Here is an 18,106-nt window from a genome sequence, read left to right as displayed (position 1 = left end):
TGACTGTAAACTAGTTTTTTGTTGGGAGCAGCTATTTTCGAAATAACTCAAACTTATGTGTTTTTTTAAATGGGACACCCTGTATATTATTATTTTTACTTTATTTGCCCTGTTATGAGCTTTTTAAAAATATAATAAACTCTATACTTATTTTCGTAAATACGGTAAAATAAATGATTATTTTTGCACTTGTGCAATAATTTTACAGACAGAAATCTGCGTGGATTACCCAAAATTTGACGTCGAATAAATTATTTGATTGTTTTGGTTACCTAATTTAAACCGGCGTCGATGTTAAAAATATAACAAGGCAAATAAAAAAAATATACAGGATGTCCCATTTGAAAAAAAAATAACTTTGAGTTATTTTGAAAATGAGTACTATACCAACGAAAAACTACTGTTACGCCACTGGATTCGACGTAATCTCTACGGTACAGTATAGTTTTCCCCTTTTTGATAAGTTTTAAGATAACAAAGATACGAGAGGGTCGAAAATGCAACATTTTCAAATTCGCCCTGTATTTCAGAAACCAAGGGGGCTATGTCAAATCTATGTGTATCATTTTTAGTTTCATAAAAAAGTAGCTGGATGATGTGGAAACCGCATCTTTGTACCTCTACTCATAAACTAGAAATCCCGTAAAACACACGAAAATGTACAGAGTGGCCCAGTGGCCCATAACAGGTACCCTATTGTAAATTTTTGTTCCAATATTTTTTTACAAAATATATGGGCAATACTAACGCATATTCTAAAAATATTTTCACATAGGGACATCGTAATTTAAATATATTTTTTCACTAAAGTTGTAGTGTTTTAAATTACCTAGTTTTTCTTAAATTATGTACTTTCATACAATTTCCACTCCAAAAATACGAACTGAAAAATGTCGCCTGTCTTATAGAAAAAAATATATTTTACAAATTATTAATTAATTCTACAGGAAACTCCTTGCTTAATCCAAAAAATTGATCAAGTGGGAGTCGGACTGGCCCACGAAGGGTTCCGTACCATTCATTATCTATACAACATTAGACACTATATTATTATAATTTTTTTTTCCGATTTAGCTGAAATTTTGAATGCGCGTATAAGTAATTTAAAAAAAATGAAGAAACACATTACTAAAAATTGTATTAATCAATAATAAATAGTAAAAGTAAAAATAAATATGTAATCGGGAGATTAATATATTTAACAACAATTGATATTTTTAAAATATAATTCTCACTAGCTTGACAAACAATGTCTTCTCTGGGCCGCAATCAACAAACTCTGACATTCAACTGTTTCCAAAGCCTACTACTCCACTACTCGCAAACATCAGCGGACACGGGGTGCAGGCACGGCGTGAAAATGACTGCCTATCATAAGGATCATAGGCGTCGATAACATTCGGCCATTCCTGACTTATGAGTGTCCTCACTCCTCTGAATCACACTAAAAAGGGCAAAAATAATCAGAACCCTTTAAATTGCATTTTTAAAAGCTGAAATAAAAATATTTATTAGCTTGTTTCCTGCTGATACTGGACAATTGATACAAAACCAATTGACAAAACCTTATCAGCTAATTGCTACCATTCTTACATCACACTAAAAGGACAAAAATAATCAGAATCGTTTAAAGGACATTTTAAATGCTGAAATAAAAATATATGTTAGATTGTTTGTTGCTGATACTAGACAATTGATACAAAACCAATTGACTAAACCTTATCAGCTAATTGTTACCATTATCTCAACACTAAAAGGAGAAACATTATCAGAATCATTTAAAGGACATTTTAAAAGCTGAAATAAAATATAGTTAGATTGTTCACTGCTCATACTGGAGCTACGTCTTATTTGCTACTTAAATAAATAAAAATAAAATATCGTAACTCACTCAGAAACAATACCCAAAAACTCATGATGGACAAATAAATTATTCAGGGACAAAACAATTTCAAAAGGTAAAATGAACGAATTACTTATTATATATTATGTTACACGCAATCTGCAGCTTGCGTGCAACAAAATAATGTTAAATCTCAACTCTAAAATCTTAAATCTAAAATCTAAATCTAACTATGGGCCCACGCCTATTCCAGCCACTGGAAAAGAGAGCAATCCGGGTCGAACTAACCAGACCGAATACCGGGACTCATCCCTATTCGCAAGTCTTGTCCGCCCTACTCACAAAGCGCCCAGGTGGTAAACTCATACCTTAGCAACCACCACACGCCTTTTCCAGCTATCATACTAATCGTATACCTTGAAAAGAGAGTACCGGGTAGAACTAACCCTACTCCTTTTTCCAATCCTAATTCCCGTTTGAATCTACCATAACCAAAATCCATAGCTTGCCAAACCTAACTATTCCACAGTACTTGTTCTTTGACCGTGCATACCATCCTAGGCATTCTAACTTCATATCAACCAATCCTCAGCTGCTTAGAAATTCAAATGAACCTGTCTACCTTGGAGATTGTTTGGATCCTATTAGCTGTGTCGAAGTGATCCTTAGTAGATCTAACGCTAAATATAGTAGTATAGTAACGCTAAATATAATAGTATATATTCTACGCATCCAATTTTTCTTTTATTCCGCTTGATATTTCGCATAATTCGCTACTAATTTACGCCGAAACTCGCTAACGCCGACTTTATCATTTACGCCCGAGGGATAAACGCAAGTTGTCCAGATACGCTCATTTTGCTCCTAGTGCTTAGTTCCACGCAATCCAAACTGAATGTTTGAAACATTTTCAACCTAGATATCGTAATGCAACTTGTTACACTTACTAGAGATTATGCCTCTCTATCTACTTGTCCCATTCCACGTGGATGTCCAACAGTATTCAGGTAGTGAGATATGGCTAGTTTATATTGAAAGTACTCGTTTTTTAGGTAAAAAGGGTATCCCTAAATGATTACTTTATTCGGGGTTGTAAAACTCATATATTTACGCATAAAGATTTAAGTACATACCTAGGTAGCTTAGTTTATGTATTTTGAATTAAAATAATATTACCGCTTTATTTATTTTTGTTTACGCATAATATGAAAAGTGTATGCATTTTATATAAGATTAAGATAATCGGATTTGCTAGTTGTATATTAACTATTAAACATTTTTGTTAAAAACTATTAAACATGTTTTTACCGAAACAATATGTTATTTCCGAGAATATTTATTTTATGTCGTCCTTTAGTAGTTTGTTTTCGAAATATCTACAGCGTGTTGTGAAATCTATTAGGATAATAGTACTCTGGCGCCTAGAATTTGACCCATCTGGACATTTACTTTTATTTCTAATTAAAAGAAATTACGCTTTTATTAAAAAGTAGCCCTGTGTACTTTAATAAACGCTTCGTTCTCATCTTCTACAAAATTTTACACAACTATTTTAACACTCACAATGTGTCAATTTATTACAACACTATTCGAAGGGTTATTTGCTATTAATTATGGCGTATACAAAGATAAAGTTCCTGAAATACTGGCGAAATACCTGAATTAAACTGAAAAAACTCTGAAATATAATGAGGGGGGTTATAATTAATTATAATAATTGCAAAAACTAATGTAATACTTATAAATTATGTGAATTTTTGATATAATTCTCAAGTGAATTTGCAAAACCTGAAGTTCGGAACATATTTAACTATTCTACAACCATGTATTTATTCAACTACATAAATAGGTACAAAACAAAATAACTTTCTTAAAGACTACGTTAAAAACAGCATCTTAAAATGAATTTTCAAATATTAGATCGAAAATGCGTGTATACTAGGAGGATTATGAGTCTATAATGAATTAATATTAGATATGCCTTGATAAACGTTTGATTTCATAAATATTCAACTTTAAATTTTACATATCTACTATTTCTCTCTTGTATTTCTAATCACTAAAGATAATTACCCAGTACATTCATGTAATACCTAGTATATTACTGATATACCTAGCAATACATACTAGACTACCTAAAGTTGAAAGTTTCAGTAAATTAAAAATATAGCTGAAATATTAATAACATCTATAACTAAACTTAAAGTAATGAAATAAGTAATAAGTAAAATGGGGTATAATTAAAAATGTATATATGAAAAATATAAATTATACATTTATGAAACAATCGATAGTAGGTACTTCTGAAAAACTGAAAAACTTTTGAAGACTTTTTTTACCTTTCCACATAAAATGTCTTGAATATACCTGTATATACTTGATATATTTTTTATTTACCTAATAAACAATGAAAATATTAAATTAGTGTTCGACTTTTGTTTATATTTTTAATTAAAAAGCGCAACAAAATATTTCTACGCACAAAAATAAAAATCATGTTTGAAAACCACCGTTCCACGTTTCGGCTTGATCAAGAAGTTTAATGAGAATAAAATAACACATACTCAACATAACTAAATACTAAATAACACATAACTCTAGAAATTTTATTCCTCAGGAGGACCATAGATAGATATTTATTTAACTGTTAATTTTAACAATAAAATTTTACTTTTACGTGAAAACTGTCTGTTTATGCCGAGGTTCGCATCCATCTTCTTTCGCAAGCGAAATCGACCCTTATCAACAGGCTACGGTAGCGCCCCTCTTCGAGACCTCTTGAACCACAATGCGATTTATATCACCGAAACTGAAATCGAAAAATCCGAACAATTACTTTAAACTCAAATCTGTCTCCATGACAACTTTTTTACTGTATAAAAATACTACTTTAGAATTTATATCGTAATTACCTTAGTATTTATCTCGATTTTTTTTCTAGCCATTTTTAAAATACCTTTTAGAAGAGATTTGTTCAGATAATGTGTTGGCTCACTACCTTTTCCTGTTATCTTCCGGAGTCTGTAATTTGTAGGGGTGATATGACGCTGCTTTTTTTTTCGCTATTACCTTCGAGCACTAGACCTAGCAGGATGATCCCTCCGGCTTTCTTTTCGCGCTTCGCCGATCCGACGACGGTATCCCAAATCCGACGGCGACGGGTACCCGTATCTGAGACGATCGATCACCGAATCGATCCTCGAAACCGACGCATTTACGAAACGATATGGTCAAAGGTCAAAGTCAAGTCAATAGTCGTCAGTAAGTCAGAAATACGCCTGTACGGCCTAAGAACGCTGGATTAAACTCATCGCCACTTCTGATGTAATCGGGAGATTAATATATTTAACAGCAATTGATATTTTTAAAATATAATTCTCACTAGCTTGACAAACAATGTCTTCTCTGGGCCGCAATCAACAAACTCTGACATTCAACTGTTTCCAAAGCCTACTACTCCACTACTCGCAAACATCAGCGGACACGGGGTGCAGGCACGGCGTGAAAATGACTGCCTATCATAGGGATCATAGGCGTCGATAACAAATATGTAAAAATATGTAAAAATTAAAAAAAAACGATTAAAAAAAGTCGCCTTGACTAGGATTCGAACCTGCGTCACTACGGCTCCAACGTCATAGCAGCGTAAAGTCCTAACGCTTTAACCACGCGGCCACCTAGGACTTGAAAGATTCTATGTAAAATTCTTACTCAAAAGATAATGTTTAGTGAAAGTACTACGGTTCATAAGGTAGACCTTTGTGATAGACGGATGGACGGATGGACAGCGAAGTCTTATTAGGGTATAGTAATTAATAGGGTTCCCGTTTTAACCCTTTGGGTACGGAACCCTAATATTTACCACTATATAAATAATAATTTTTTATCTATATAATAATTTATCTATAATGACAATATTGTTTCGTTACACACACAAGGCTAAATTAGTACCCAAGTAAATATTAATTTATTTACGTTTAAGGTGATTTAAAAATTGTTACAAAAATATTATCTCTATAATATATATATTACTCAAGAAGCAATTTATATTGTTATAATTGTAGATATTTTATCTAAAAAACGGAACTAGGGATCTATGAAAAAATATTCAATTTTTAAAAATATGTTGTTTTTTAAGAATTATTAGAAATTAGAATCTGTCACTAATAAATGTTAAAGTTTTCTTAAAAGTCATTTTATAAATGTAAACTAATAAACTTCTTAACTCAGAAATATTTAATAATAAACTATAGCCGTATAATATAACAATACAAAATAATTTAATATAGCTGTAGTTTGCACGTCGAAAAGCCTAGTAGGACTGCCTCATAACACACAAACGTTTCTTATCATCTCGATGTTGTTTTTCGTTTTTTGCGGGTCCAGCGATGTATCACCCATGCCGATCGATCGGGTGTTTATAGTCGGCCGAACCTGACTTCTTCACGACCTCGTGAAGGGAATACGTACTGAAACAAACAAAAAATATAGAACATTACATTTATATCAAATGATGTGCTAATATGAGAACGAATTGCCTATTCGTTTTCATATTCGCTTGATTCACTAGCTGAAACTCTCGTAACAAAAGGTTTCAGTTTATCGGAAGGACAAATGCCCGTATAAGCGGTCCTACTACGTCTTGACCCTGGTAGATCTTTGATCACGTAACGATCCTTATCCAACATCTCAACAACTACAAAGGGTCCCTTATACTTTGGTTCTAGCTTCCTACTCTGTCCGTCATTAGAGCCTTTATTTGCTTGAACCAGAACATGTTGGCCAACCGTATACTTCGTTAAAGGAGCATGCTTTCTGTCGTAATAGTCTTTTTGACGGCGTTGCCGTTCCTCCGTAACTTTAGAGACGTTATCTCTTAACAAATCAAGGTCCAACCGTTCACTGTTCGCGACCTCGGATGTCAGAAAAGCCTCATTTAATCCTCTTGGGCGGTATCCAAAGAATACCTCATAGGGTGTCTTACCAGTAGTAGAATTAACCGTAGAATTAATTCCCCACTTTACCCTACTTACTGACTCGTCCCATCGAGTCTCGTCCTCCGTTGAGGCCGTAATAGCTGACAGAATGGAACGGTTCATCCGCTCGGCTTGCCCGTTTGCTCGGGGAGTAGCGGTAGCGCAAAGCACACGCTTAATATTCAATCCCTGGCAAAAGTCTGTAAAAGCCTTGCTGGTGAAAGCCGTTCCCCTGTCGCATATTATTCGACGTGGTACACCAAACATTTCCATAATCTCTTCGAGATACTTGATAACTGGTTGGGTTTTGGTATTGGCTACGGGTTTTAGAAAGACAAATTTGGTGAAGGCGTCAACTACAACTATTAGGTAGGCATTTTTCTTAACGCTCGTAACAAATGGACCCAGATGATCGATATGCAACGTGTCCATTGGGATGTTTAGCTTCTCTATGGGATTGAGACGACCTGGTTGCTTCCCTGCCGGTGCTTTGTTGTAAAGGCAACCTAAACATGACCTGATGTAATTTTTAACATACGTTCTCATAGCAGGAAACCAATAGTAAGCGGCTATGGATTCCAACGTCTTATCAACCGAAAAGTGGCCAGCTCCATCAGGGTAATACATAAGTATCCTTCTCCTTGCAGTTTTAGGAATAACCCATCTCTCTCCTGCGTTGATCTTACGATACAGACGGCCATCTTTTAAGCAATAATTAGCATGTATGTCTTTTGATCCCCCGTTGTTGGTTGGACCTGACAATGTTTCTATGATTTTAGGACAATGTTCGTCTTGGAGCTGAGCGGAGAGTATCCAGTCTTCTTCGGAAACGTTTACAGGCATCAACTCAACATTTTGAACGGGTCCTCGACTCAAAGCGTCAACATGCACCATTTTCGAACCGGATCGGTACTCAACGTCGAAATCGTATTCCTGGATTGCGAGCCACCATCTTGCAATCCTTGGAATTAGATCCCTCTTCATCATAGTATGCCTTAACGATTTACAATCTGTAACGACCTTAAACTTGGTGCCTATGAGGTATACGCGAAACTTCTTCAAAGCTTCCACTACGGCTAGGGTCTCCAATTCGTACGAATGGTACTTCTGTTCTTGTTGATTAGTGGCACGACTAAAGTATTGTATAGGCTTGAGGGCACCATCTTCTTGCTGTTGGAATAAGATAGCCCCAAGCCCTACTTTGCTGGCATCACAGTGTACCTCCGATGTTGCATTTCTATCAAAAATGGCGATAATAGGGCGTTCTGTAAGTTTGGCTTTTAAAATATCAAAAGCGGCCTGTTGTTGTTCTTCCCATAAAAACCGACAGTCCTTCTTGGTCAGCGTCGATATAGGTCGGGCGATAGCTGCAAATCCTTTTACGAACTTCCTTAAATAGCTAGCAAGCCCCAGAAATCGTCTGACTTCATGTACGTTCTTTGGTGGTGGGAAGTTTGAAACTGCCTCTATTTTAGAGGTCCCTGGTCTGATTCCCGAACAAGAAATTTCATGCCCCAAATATTCTATTTGGTCTTGCAGAAAATGGCACTTATTTAACCTCATGGTGAGTCCTGCCGTTCTAAAAACTTCCAAAACACGTTTCAGTCTTTCTAAGGCCTCTTCAGTAGACGGTGCTGGAATAAGGATATCATCCAAGTAGGCCATGGCTATCTCAAAACGCAGGGGTCCCAAAACTTGGTTTATTGTTCTTTGAAAGACAGCAGGCGCATTAACCAGACCAAAGGGCATTCTTAAGAACTGGTAATGCCCGTCAGGCGTTACATTAAGCCGTTTTAGATATCGAATCCTCCTCCATTGGTATCTGATGATATCCCGAAGCCATGTCCAACGTGGTAAAATATTTAGCGCCCTTCAAAGAATCCAGGAGGTCATCAATCCTGGGGAGAGGGTACGTGTCTTTCAGTGTCTTTCGATTTAATGCTCTGTAATCGATACACATACATCCATTTTTCTTTTTAACAAGTAGAATTGGGCTTGAATATTGAGAAGTTGAATCACGTATAGTTTTATTATCTTTGAGCTCTTGAACCATATTTCTAGTTTCCTGCCGTTCGCTAAATGCCATTCTATAAGGTCGGTAAGTAATAGGCAGATCATCCGTCAACTTAATTTGCATCTTCGTAACATTAGTTTTTCCAACTTCCGTAAGTTTGGTGGCAAAACAATCGCGATACTCGTTTAAAACATTTAAAAGACCAATGGAGTCAGCTTTTGATAATTTAGTGTTTATTTGATTTTTAATATCTTCAAAAGCAAACAGTTGGAGATTCGTAACCTCAGCAGACATAACATCTATAAAATCTTGAACGTCTTCATGACACGTATGACCCTAACACATACATGACCCTTTTCGTAACATAAGTCGTTATCTGAAAACCGATACGTAACTGCCCTGTTTTAAATTCGTCACACACCTTGGTATGACATGAATACTATAGACTTCAATAAAACCTACATGATGTGATGGAATCACAGTCGTCTCCGAAGCGTATAAACTAACCTTGCGAGGTGGAAATTGATTCAAACAGCAGTTAATATTGTTATCGTTACTAATCAACCTAATTTGTTTATCATGTATAATAACCGTAACATTTTTATTATTAATAAATGGTTGTCCTACAATAACGGCCACATTTTGAATGTCATCAGGTACAACTAAAGCCTCTACGTCGGCAGAAGCCAGATCAACAATTAAATGAACAAAAATCTTAAAGTTAACGTAAACAATTGCACCGCCAAACCCACGTAACCGGGTAGATGTCCTTTCACGCGTTAAACCAAGACAAGAAACCTTAGATTCCTGGATGGTTACAGCACCGTATCCAAAGTCGACATAACCCCTCATTGGTTCTCCATTGATCACGCAATCAATGAAATAACATGTGTTTACTTCGGCACCACCAGAATTACCAGGAATCTTAGGGATTTGTAAAATGTTTAAAGACTTACCCGTGGAGGCAACATCTGGACGCTTATTCCGTGACATTCCTACATTGCACTTGCTGGCTTCGTGACCCAGTAGGTTGCACTTAGTGCACACCTCTCTCTCTTTCGGGCATTGGTACTGGTAGTGCCCTCTTGACTTGCAATTATAGCATTGCACTTGCTTGTGGTCCGCCTTCGTCGCAGGCGTTCTTCATTCAGTTTGATTTTCAGATCGATTACGTAACTCAGATCTGTCGTATCGTTTAACACCCTGAGAAGTACCAGCAGCCTCAAATGATGGAGAGTCGTCGCGTAAAGACGACAGATATTCTTCATATAGGGCTTCGGGTGACCCGTAACGACCCGCCCGCGCACCGTTTTGAATTGTGACATTAGGTATTCCATCAACTAGGCACGACACTGCATTTCTGTCTGATATTTGGCACGTGCGCAAAAGTTCCATTTTGTTAAAATAGTAAGTAGTCATCGTTTCTTTGCGTAACTTGGTCCTACCTAATATTTTACGAAGAGCTACTGCGTAATCAACATCATCTGGAAAAGTTTTTGCAATTAAAACTTTCCATTCAGTCCAAGAAGTAGGATAAACTGTTAAACTGTGGTACCAATTGCGCGCCATCCCAGTGAGCCTTGATTGTACTTGGTAGATCGTGGTGATGTCATCCCAGTTATTATTTTGCTTTATTTGGTCTACTTTTTCCAGCCACTTAACCGCTGACAAGTTTTCATTCTCTGGATTGAACTCGGGTATACAGTCACTCCTTAATGAAACAGGACGGTTTGCCCTGTTTTGCCCTTGTTGCACAAGAAGACCTAAAAGTTGTTCGAGACGATCCACACGTGATGTAACCGATGCCGATGACGTGGAAGCTTCCTCAAGAGTTGTGGAATTTTCCCTGGCTCTCGTGTCGTCATGACGAATGACCGTCTCTACTGTTATGGCATTGGGATTGAGTGGAGCAACATTTTCTTCTCTCGGCAAAACATCACGTGATGGAGGCGTACGTGACCGCAGTTCACTATTATTTTTACCAGTCAGATCTTCACGGCGACTTTTCTTTGACCGCTTTCGTCCACTATCCGTATCAGAATCAGACTCACTTGTTGTAGAATCTCTGCTAGCATGCTTTCGTCGACCCATGTTTACACAACAAATTATAAACACTGTAAACTTTACTAAACTAATTATAATTAACAACACTAACAACGTAACACTTAAATAAATTGGCCAAAATAATTGTTCACCCCACGCCTGAACTGTAAACTAATATACTTCTTAACTCAGAAATATTTAATAATAAACTATAGCGATATAATATAACAATACAAAATAATTTAATGTAGCTGTAGTTTGCGCGTCGAAAAGCCTAGTAGGACTGTCCCATAACACACAAACGTTTCTTATCATCTCGATGTTGTTTTTCGTTTTTTGCGGGTCCAGCGATGTATCACCCATGCCGATCGATCGGGTGTTTATATAAAAGAAAACATGATTATTATACACTACTATGAAAAAATATAATATTTTTATAAATAAGTTTTCTTTTGGTGGAATTATTAGAAACTATCATTAAAAATGTTGAAGTTTCCTTAAAAGTAATTTCATACAAGAATACATGATTAGAGATATTATTATATTGATTATAGATTCTAATACTACTATAATTTATTTCGATTTAAATTTCTTTAACTTCAGTTTACAATATACACTGAAGAAAAACAGACAGATGATATATTGGAATTTAACATACCGATCTGATCATCGAAACTGCGTGGTCTGGATTTTGTGCAAGAAATTGATGTAGACAGCTTAATGTAAAATCAAATGTAATAAAAAGAAATAAAAGTTGGATTGATGTTGATACATTTCTTCTATGGGGTATTGCCGGATTTTGCATCAAAATTTCTTTAGTAGGCGTTTACGAAGAACTTTATTTTTAGCAGTACAGCCAACGTGTGAATTCCAGCGCCAAGACCAACTCAGCCAATAGCGCCTCATGACCAATAAAAAGTTCCTCTACACGTTGGCGATAAGCACTGATCAGCTGTACTGGCATATGCATTGGCGAACGTGTAGATGACCCATTACAAAATTTGTAAGATTAAATTTACAAGAAAGAAAATACAGAAAAGATCCAGTGGTTCTCAAAATTTTAGCAAAAAATATTTTTTTTTTTGGAAATTTTCAAAGTAAAATAACTCCCTTATTTTGGACTTATTTGAAAAACGATAAAGAGAAAATATGTTTCTTTTATCAATTTCTACCACCCCCTAAAATACTTGCACTTATTTCTGGGACACGTATTGTCTTTTTAACTAGAACCATATTTCTAATCAATTTAACTATTATTAACATTTTTGGGTTCTACGTTAAACAATACCAACAAATTATTGAGAGTATTTTATACTTTCACATGTTAAAAAAATCGAGAGAGAAAGACGCTGATAAACTAGAATTCAAATTAACGATATTGAAACTCCCTTACGGTCTCGCCAATTTTATCATTATGCTCTTTCCTTAGCATTTTCATTCAATGGTTAATGACCAAGGCAGCTCGTTTGAAAAATATCAGCCAATCCAAATTGAAGATGTTAAAATTAATCAATATTACGATAAAGAGATACCGTAATTTTACGTTTGCATCTAAAACAGGAAATCGCACAGTATACCTTGAAGATATAATTTTTGGAATACATATTCACCTTTCAAAGATAATAATCCATTATATCTGTTAGATGCTAATTTTTCATTTGAAAATTACCAGCTATCAATTTGGTTGTTTATGAGTCAGCCATGTGAGGTAACTAACAGTAGCAATTATTATCGATTAAATATACTTATCGGGCATCATAAATTCTAGATTTAATCTCAAATAATAACAATTGGACAAGTTGACACGAAATAAATCACTGGCTACATGATCATAAGGCGTCAACGTCATAATTTCACAGAATGGCATTTTGAATACTTAGAATTAGAACACCGATATACAGGGTGTCCCAAGCTGATCTTCCATTAGAAGCTTTTAGAAAACTACAATATCTAGATGGAAGGTTTTTTGTACGATTAAAAATATTTCCAATATGGCCGGCACTTCACAGCTTCTCTGTAAAATTTTATGAATTTTGATATTAAACACTCTACCGGGTGCGTCTCAAAACAATAAATAAACAATATATGTAATTTAATGTAATGAATAATGTAAATAATATGAATATGGTTTATTTGAAATTGCAACATGTAATTAATAACGACAATTTGACTCGAAATACCAAAAGTATGGTATCAAATTATTCGTAAAAAAATGCTTTTTCCAAATATGCTAATAAGCCACCCTCGTTCCATTATAAAAATTTGAGATATGATTAAAAGTACGATTTGAACATCTTTTAACCAGCCAGGACAAGACACTAAAAACATTAGACGATCAAATATATTTTTCCAAGGCTCTTTGATTAAAAATTAGTGTTTTGAACACAGCCATGACACTCTAAATTGAAATTTAAAATACAATTTTGTTCAAAGCGCAAATGTCAAAAGTTGACAGATGATATGTCATTCTATTCAGAATGCCATTTTCTATCGAATAGAGTAAAAAAATACCGAAGGTGCCATTTAAAAATCAAAAATTGTAGTTATTTCCGGTGAAACAGAAAGTGGGCGAAAATAATTAAATACGTCAATCAATCCTAATTTATGTCATATACTAACATACCTGGAAAATCAAAATATCCCTACAAAGTGGAATAACTCAATAATTATCCTTTTACATAAAAAAGGAGACATAGCAGACCTGGAAAATTACAGACCAATTAGCCTTCTTAACCATCTTTATAAACTATATACCCGAATTATAACAGATAGACTAGAGGCAAAATTCTAGAGGACTTCTACCAACCTAAAGAGCAAGCTGGTTTCCGTTCCGAATTTGGTACCAACGATCATCTGCAGTGTTTAAAAACCTTAATAGAAAAAACCATCGAATACAATCGTCCCCTAGCACTGATATTTGTCGATTTTAAAAAAGCGTTCGATACGGTAGAATTACCGGCCATCCTAACAGCGCTACAAGAATGTAGAATCGACCTCGATATTGTAACATAATAAAAACATATATGACAATGCTACAACAACTGTAAATCTACATTCCACAACTAACCAGATAAAAATAAAAAGGGGAGTTAGGCAGGGCGATACCATGTCGCCAAAATTGTTTATTACTGTTCTTGAGCATGCATTCAAAATGCTGGCTTGGCAACAAAAAGGAATAGTTATCGATGGAGGGATACTCAACCATCTACGCTTTGCGGATGATATCGTTATAGTGTCAGATAGTCTGGGAGAGATCAAAGACATGCTTCAAGAACTTAACGATGCATTACACGAGATTGGACTAACAATAAATTTTAACAAGACTAAGATAATGTCTAATATGGTGCCCAGCGAACACATACAAATTCACAAAAACAGAATAGAATTAGTCCACAAATATGTATACTTGGGCCATGAGATCAAAATAAGCAGAGATAATCAAACCTGTGAACTGGCTAGACGAATTACCTTGGGATGGGCGGCTTACGGAAAAATGAGGGACATCTTTAGAGCAAATATCCCAATACACCTGAAAAGAAAGGCATATAACCAATGTATCCTCCCGGTTTTGACCTATGGCGCCGAGACACTCACTCTAACAAAATCAACCGCAGAAAAATTGAGAGTGACATAAAGGCGGATGGGGAGATCTATGATTGGCCTGACTTTGAGAGATCGAGTAAGAAATGAAGAGATACGCCGACGTACGGGAGTGGATGACATTATCCAGCGAATCACAAAACAAAAGTGGAGATGGGCTGGACATATTGCTAGAATGGCAGACGGGAGATGGACCAAAAGACTTATAGAGTGGAGACCAAGAGCCGACAAGCGTAGCCAAGGCAGACCTCCCACCCGATGGACCGACGACCTGAAAGGAATAACAACTAACTGGATTGCAACAGCTAAAAAACCGCGAGAACTGGAGACGTTTAGAGGAGGCCTATGTTCAACTATGGACGTGAAAGGGGGCTGCGTGATGATGATGATGATGACTAACATACCAAATCTCGTATTTTTATCTGAAAATATAGAAAAGTTATAGGGGGTGAGCCACTTTTGAGACACACCCGGTATACCTACCATATAACCCATTTTGAGAAAAAAAAAATATTAAAAATTTTTGAACGAAAGAAACTGCTTGTAAAACAAATTTGTATAGCCTAAACGTCAAATTTAGTGATTACTATAGCCACTAACATATAATAACGTTCTAGATGCTTTACCAGATTTACCGGTTTTTTATTAGCATAAAAAACTATAGTCCAATAGTCTGTCCCACGGGAAGATCCCTGACAGTAACAATTGTGTCTATAATTTTAATCCAAATTTTCTGAAATTTTTCATCTGTCAAAATCTTGCCTGACTTGTTGGACAGACTTTATATATTTTTTTTTTTTAAATTGCCTCTAGCCACTCCCATACATAACAATTTGAGTTTGTTCTTTTGGTTGGTTAGGTTAGAATATAGGTTAAAATTTTATGAATGTGAATATAAGGCCGTGGCCCAACATAGCTGCACGCGTAGAGCGGAGCGGAGCGGACAATAGAAAAATACGCGTCAATCCGCTCTGTATGTGGGGCCACTTCCATTTAAGGTAATATCAGACACAGCTACTTTTGTTGCGCAATTTTTTTGCAGCCGCTGCAGAAGTTGCATACAGTGTTCATACACCAGCAGTAAGTATCCCAAAACATGCAGTTTTTATGCTGCATCAGCTGCCTAAAAAACACATGCTTTTCATATGTTCACACCAAAGCGCTACTTTTGCAACATGTTTTGGTAGCCGCAGCCTTGGAGGGGCAACATTCAACAGTACACCACCCACAGCTCAAGGTATCGTGTGTGTACCTTTTGGGAGACGGTTGTAGTTATAGTTAAGTAAAATTCCCATTTTGTTTTGTAGGTTTAGTAGGAAATAATTCCCATTTTGTTTTGTAGGTCTGCACCGCAAGCAAATTTGGAACTTTTCATTTTTGAACGTTCTTTCGAATATTGTGCACGCAACGTGTGAATTTTCTTTTTTATGTCTTCATCGAGCATATATGTAATTCAGAAGAAATTTCCGAAATGGCGGCTCATCTTTTCATTTGGTTCTGATAGAATGAACTTTTTACGTTCCATAAACACTCCCTTGCTTCTACCGCTTCTATTAAACATTTTACTTGTTCTCTGTTCCAAATAGCTTGATTTGACTTCGACGACATCGCAATTTGTCGGTTAATTCTTTACTAAATACCTACATATAAATCCTGCAGTTAACTGAAAAAAAGTGTATACATTTCGGGCATACCAACAGAATACTGCACCGATGTCCGCAGTAAAAGTTTCAACTGATTAGTAATCTTTTGCTGCACCTTGCAACCTTCCTCAACAACTGTTCACACACGGCTATTTCTTAAACTGCGCGCAGCAAAAAAGTAGCCTACGCAACCAAGCTGCGATCGCAACGTTGCAGGTTGCTTAGGTATTCACACTTGCAGCAGATCAAGTTGCGCAGTTTTTTAATTTGCGCAACAAAAGTAGCTATGTCTGATATTACCACTTCAATTCATTCAAACGCTTCACGGTTCTCTCCGCTCTACGCTACGCTAGGTTGTACGCCGCATGGGGACCACGCACTAAAGCCGGAACCCCATTAGGCCACACGCGACGCTACGCTATCCCACGTAGGCCCACGTGATCCCACGTGTTGCGACGTGGGAAAGAGTGTACATATGAGATCTGGGGCCGACGAATCACACGTGTGATGGCGTGGGGTGTCGTGGCGTGGCGTGACGTGGTGTGACGTGGCGTGGCGTGTTGGCTAATGGGGTCCTGGCATTAGTCTTTTTTTACATAGCATACATTTTTAACAGCGCTATTTCTTTTTAAACTGGGCGGCAGCCAAGCAGCAGAATAAAAAAAACAATGCTCAATAACACTGGCAAATAAAATGTTAGACTTAAATCATTTTGATTTTAGAAAAGACATAAGACTTAAGACTTAAGTTTTTATTTTAAACTGACTTGTTGCAGTTCTGCTTCGAATGTTATTAATACGGTAATATAAATTTCTAATTTCTGTGTTTTTAATGGTAGTCAGAGTTGTAGTATTTAAATCATTTAATACTAAAATAGAAAAATTGTATCTATTCATTATAATAGGTTAGTATCTCTTTAATTTCAGGACATCGTATTTTTTATTTAAATATTTCTATATTCTATTGTAAAATTCAAAAGAAAAAGAGATTAATTATTTATTAATTAACTATAGATAATGCGTCCTTACTAATAATACCTTTCTATCGTAAATCAAATGACAAATGACTATTACATCTTCATACTGCATTATCAATTAGTCAATTACGTTTTTATATCAAAGATAACAATTGTGAATAAAATAGCAACTGACGGACGGAGATACCTACAACGTACATTTAAAGTTGTATAGCCTTTTTAAAACAATTCGTATCATCTACCTCATTATCGTGTCTGATTCTATTCCACCTAGGATATAAGAACATCTCTCTCTGTTTGTATTGTTGATAATAGGCTTTTATATTTTTCACTAGGTTTTAAAATGAAAATTGCTATTATTGGTGCCGGTGCGGCCGGTCTTGCAGCCTTAAAATATGGACTTGAACAAGGCCATGCGTGTACAGCCTTCGAACAGGCGGAAAATATTGGTGGTACCTGGAATTATACAGAACGGACCAATATTGATGAGTATGGATTACCTGTTCATTCTTCCATGTACCAAGGATTGAGGTAAGAAATATTAAAGAATAAAATCATTCGAGTGGCGAAAAAAACTCTATACGAGTTTCTTATTTAGAATTTTCAGTCGTTTTTTATAAAATTGGGGCAACAATAGCGCATATTTTGCAAAAAACGCAACACTAAAATTTTTCGTCAAATTTAATGTGTTAAATATTTTTTATTTTTAGCCCTATTTTCCTGATTTTTTTAGCAAACTGTATATAAATATATCAAATTTAATCCATAAACTCATTTTAAAATAAAAGTTTGTTATAAACTTTAGTATTTGGCTTATTACACAGGGTTAATTGAAGGGTTGTGTTTTACGTTAACTTTAAAACACTCGGTGCCATAATTTCGTGAATACATTTTCCTAAAACATTATTTTATGATCAAGATCATGACTTCCGAACATTTTGTTTTTTAATTCATGTCAACAAATGCGTTTGTTAATTTTTAAGAGCAAAATACTCTTGCAACAAGCAATTT

General features: G+C 35.7%; 1 protein-coding gene across 2 annotated transcripts in view; it reads left to right on the top strand.

The window, feature by feature from the left end:
• LOC115889033 (dimethylaniline monooxygenase [N-oxide-forming] 2-like) overlaps positions 1-18,106 on the top strand; it is a 57,893-nt gene that overhangs the window by 16,402 nt on the left and 23,385 nt on the right. For both annotated transcript variants that reach the window (XM_030908942.1, XM_030908943.1), the window contains exon 2: positions 17,431-17,626. In XM_030908942.1, the coding sequence (XP_030764802.1) occupies positions 17,439-17,626 (188 nt within the window). In that variant the 5' untranslated portion in view covers positions 17,431-17,438. The remainder of the gene's footprint in view (positions 1-17,430; positions 17,627-18,106) is intronic.

This window comes from Sitophilus oryzae, unplaced genomic scaffold (assembly GCF_002938485.1).
Source record: "Sitophilus oryzae breed Bouriz unplaced genomic scaffold, Soryzae_2.0 scaffold_810_pilon_pilon, whole genome shotgun sequence".
NCBI lineage: Eukaryota > Metazoa > Arthropoda > Insecta > Coleoptera > Curculionidae > Sitophilus > Sitophilus oryzae.
This window is presented reverse-complemented; position numbering and strand designations above follow the sequence as displayed.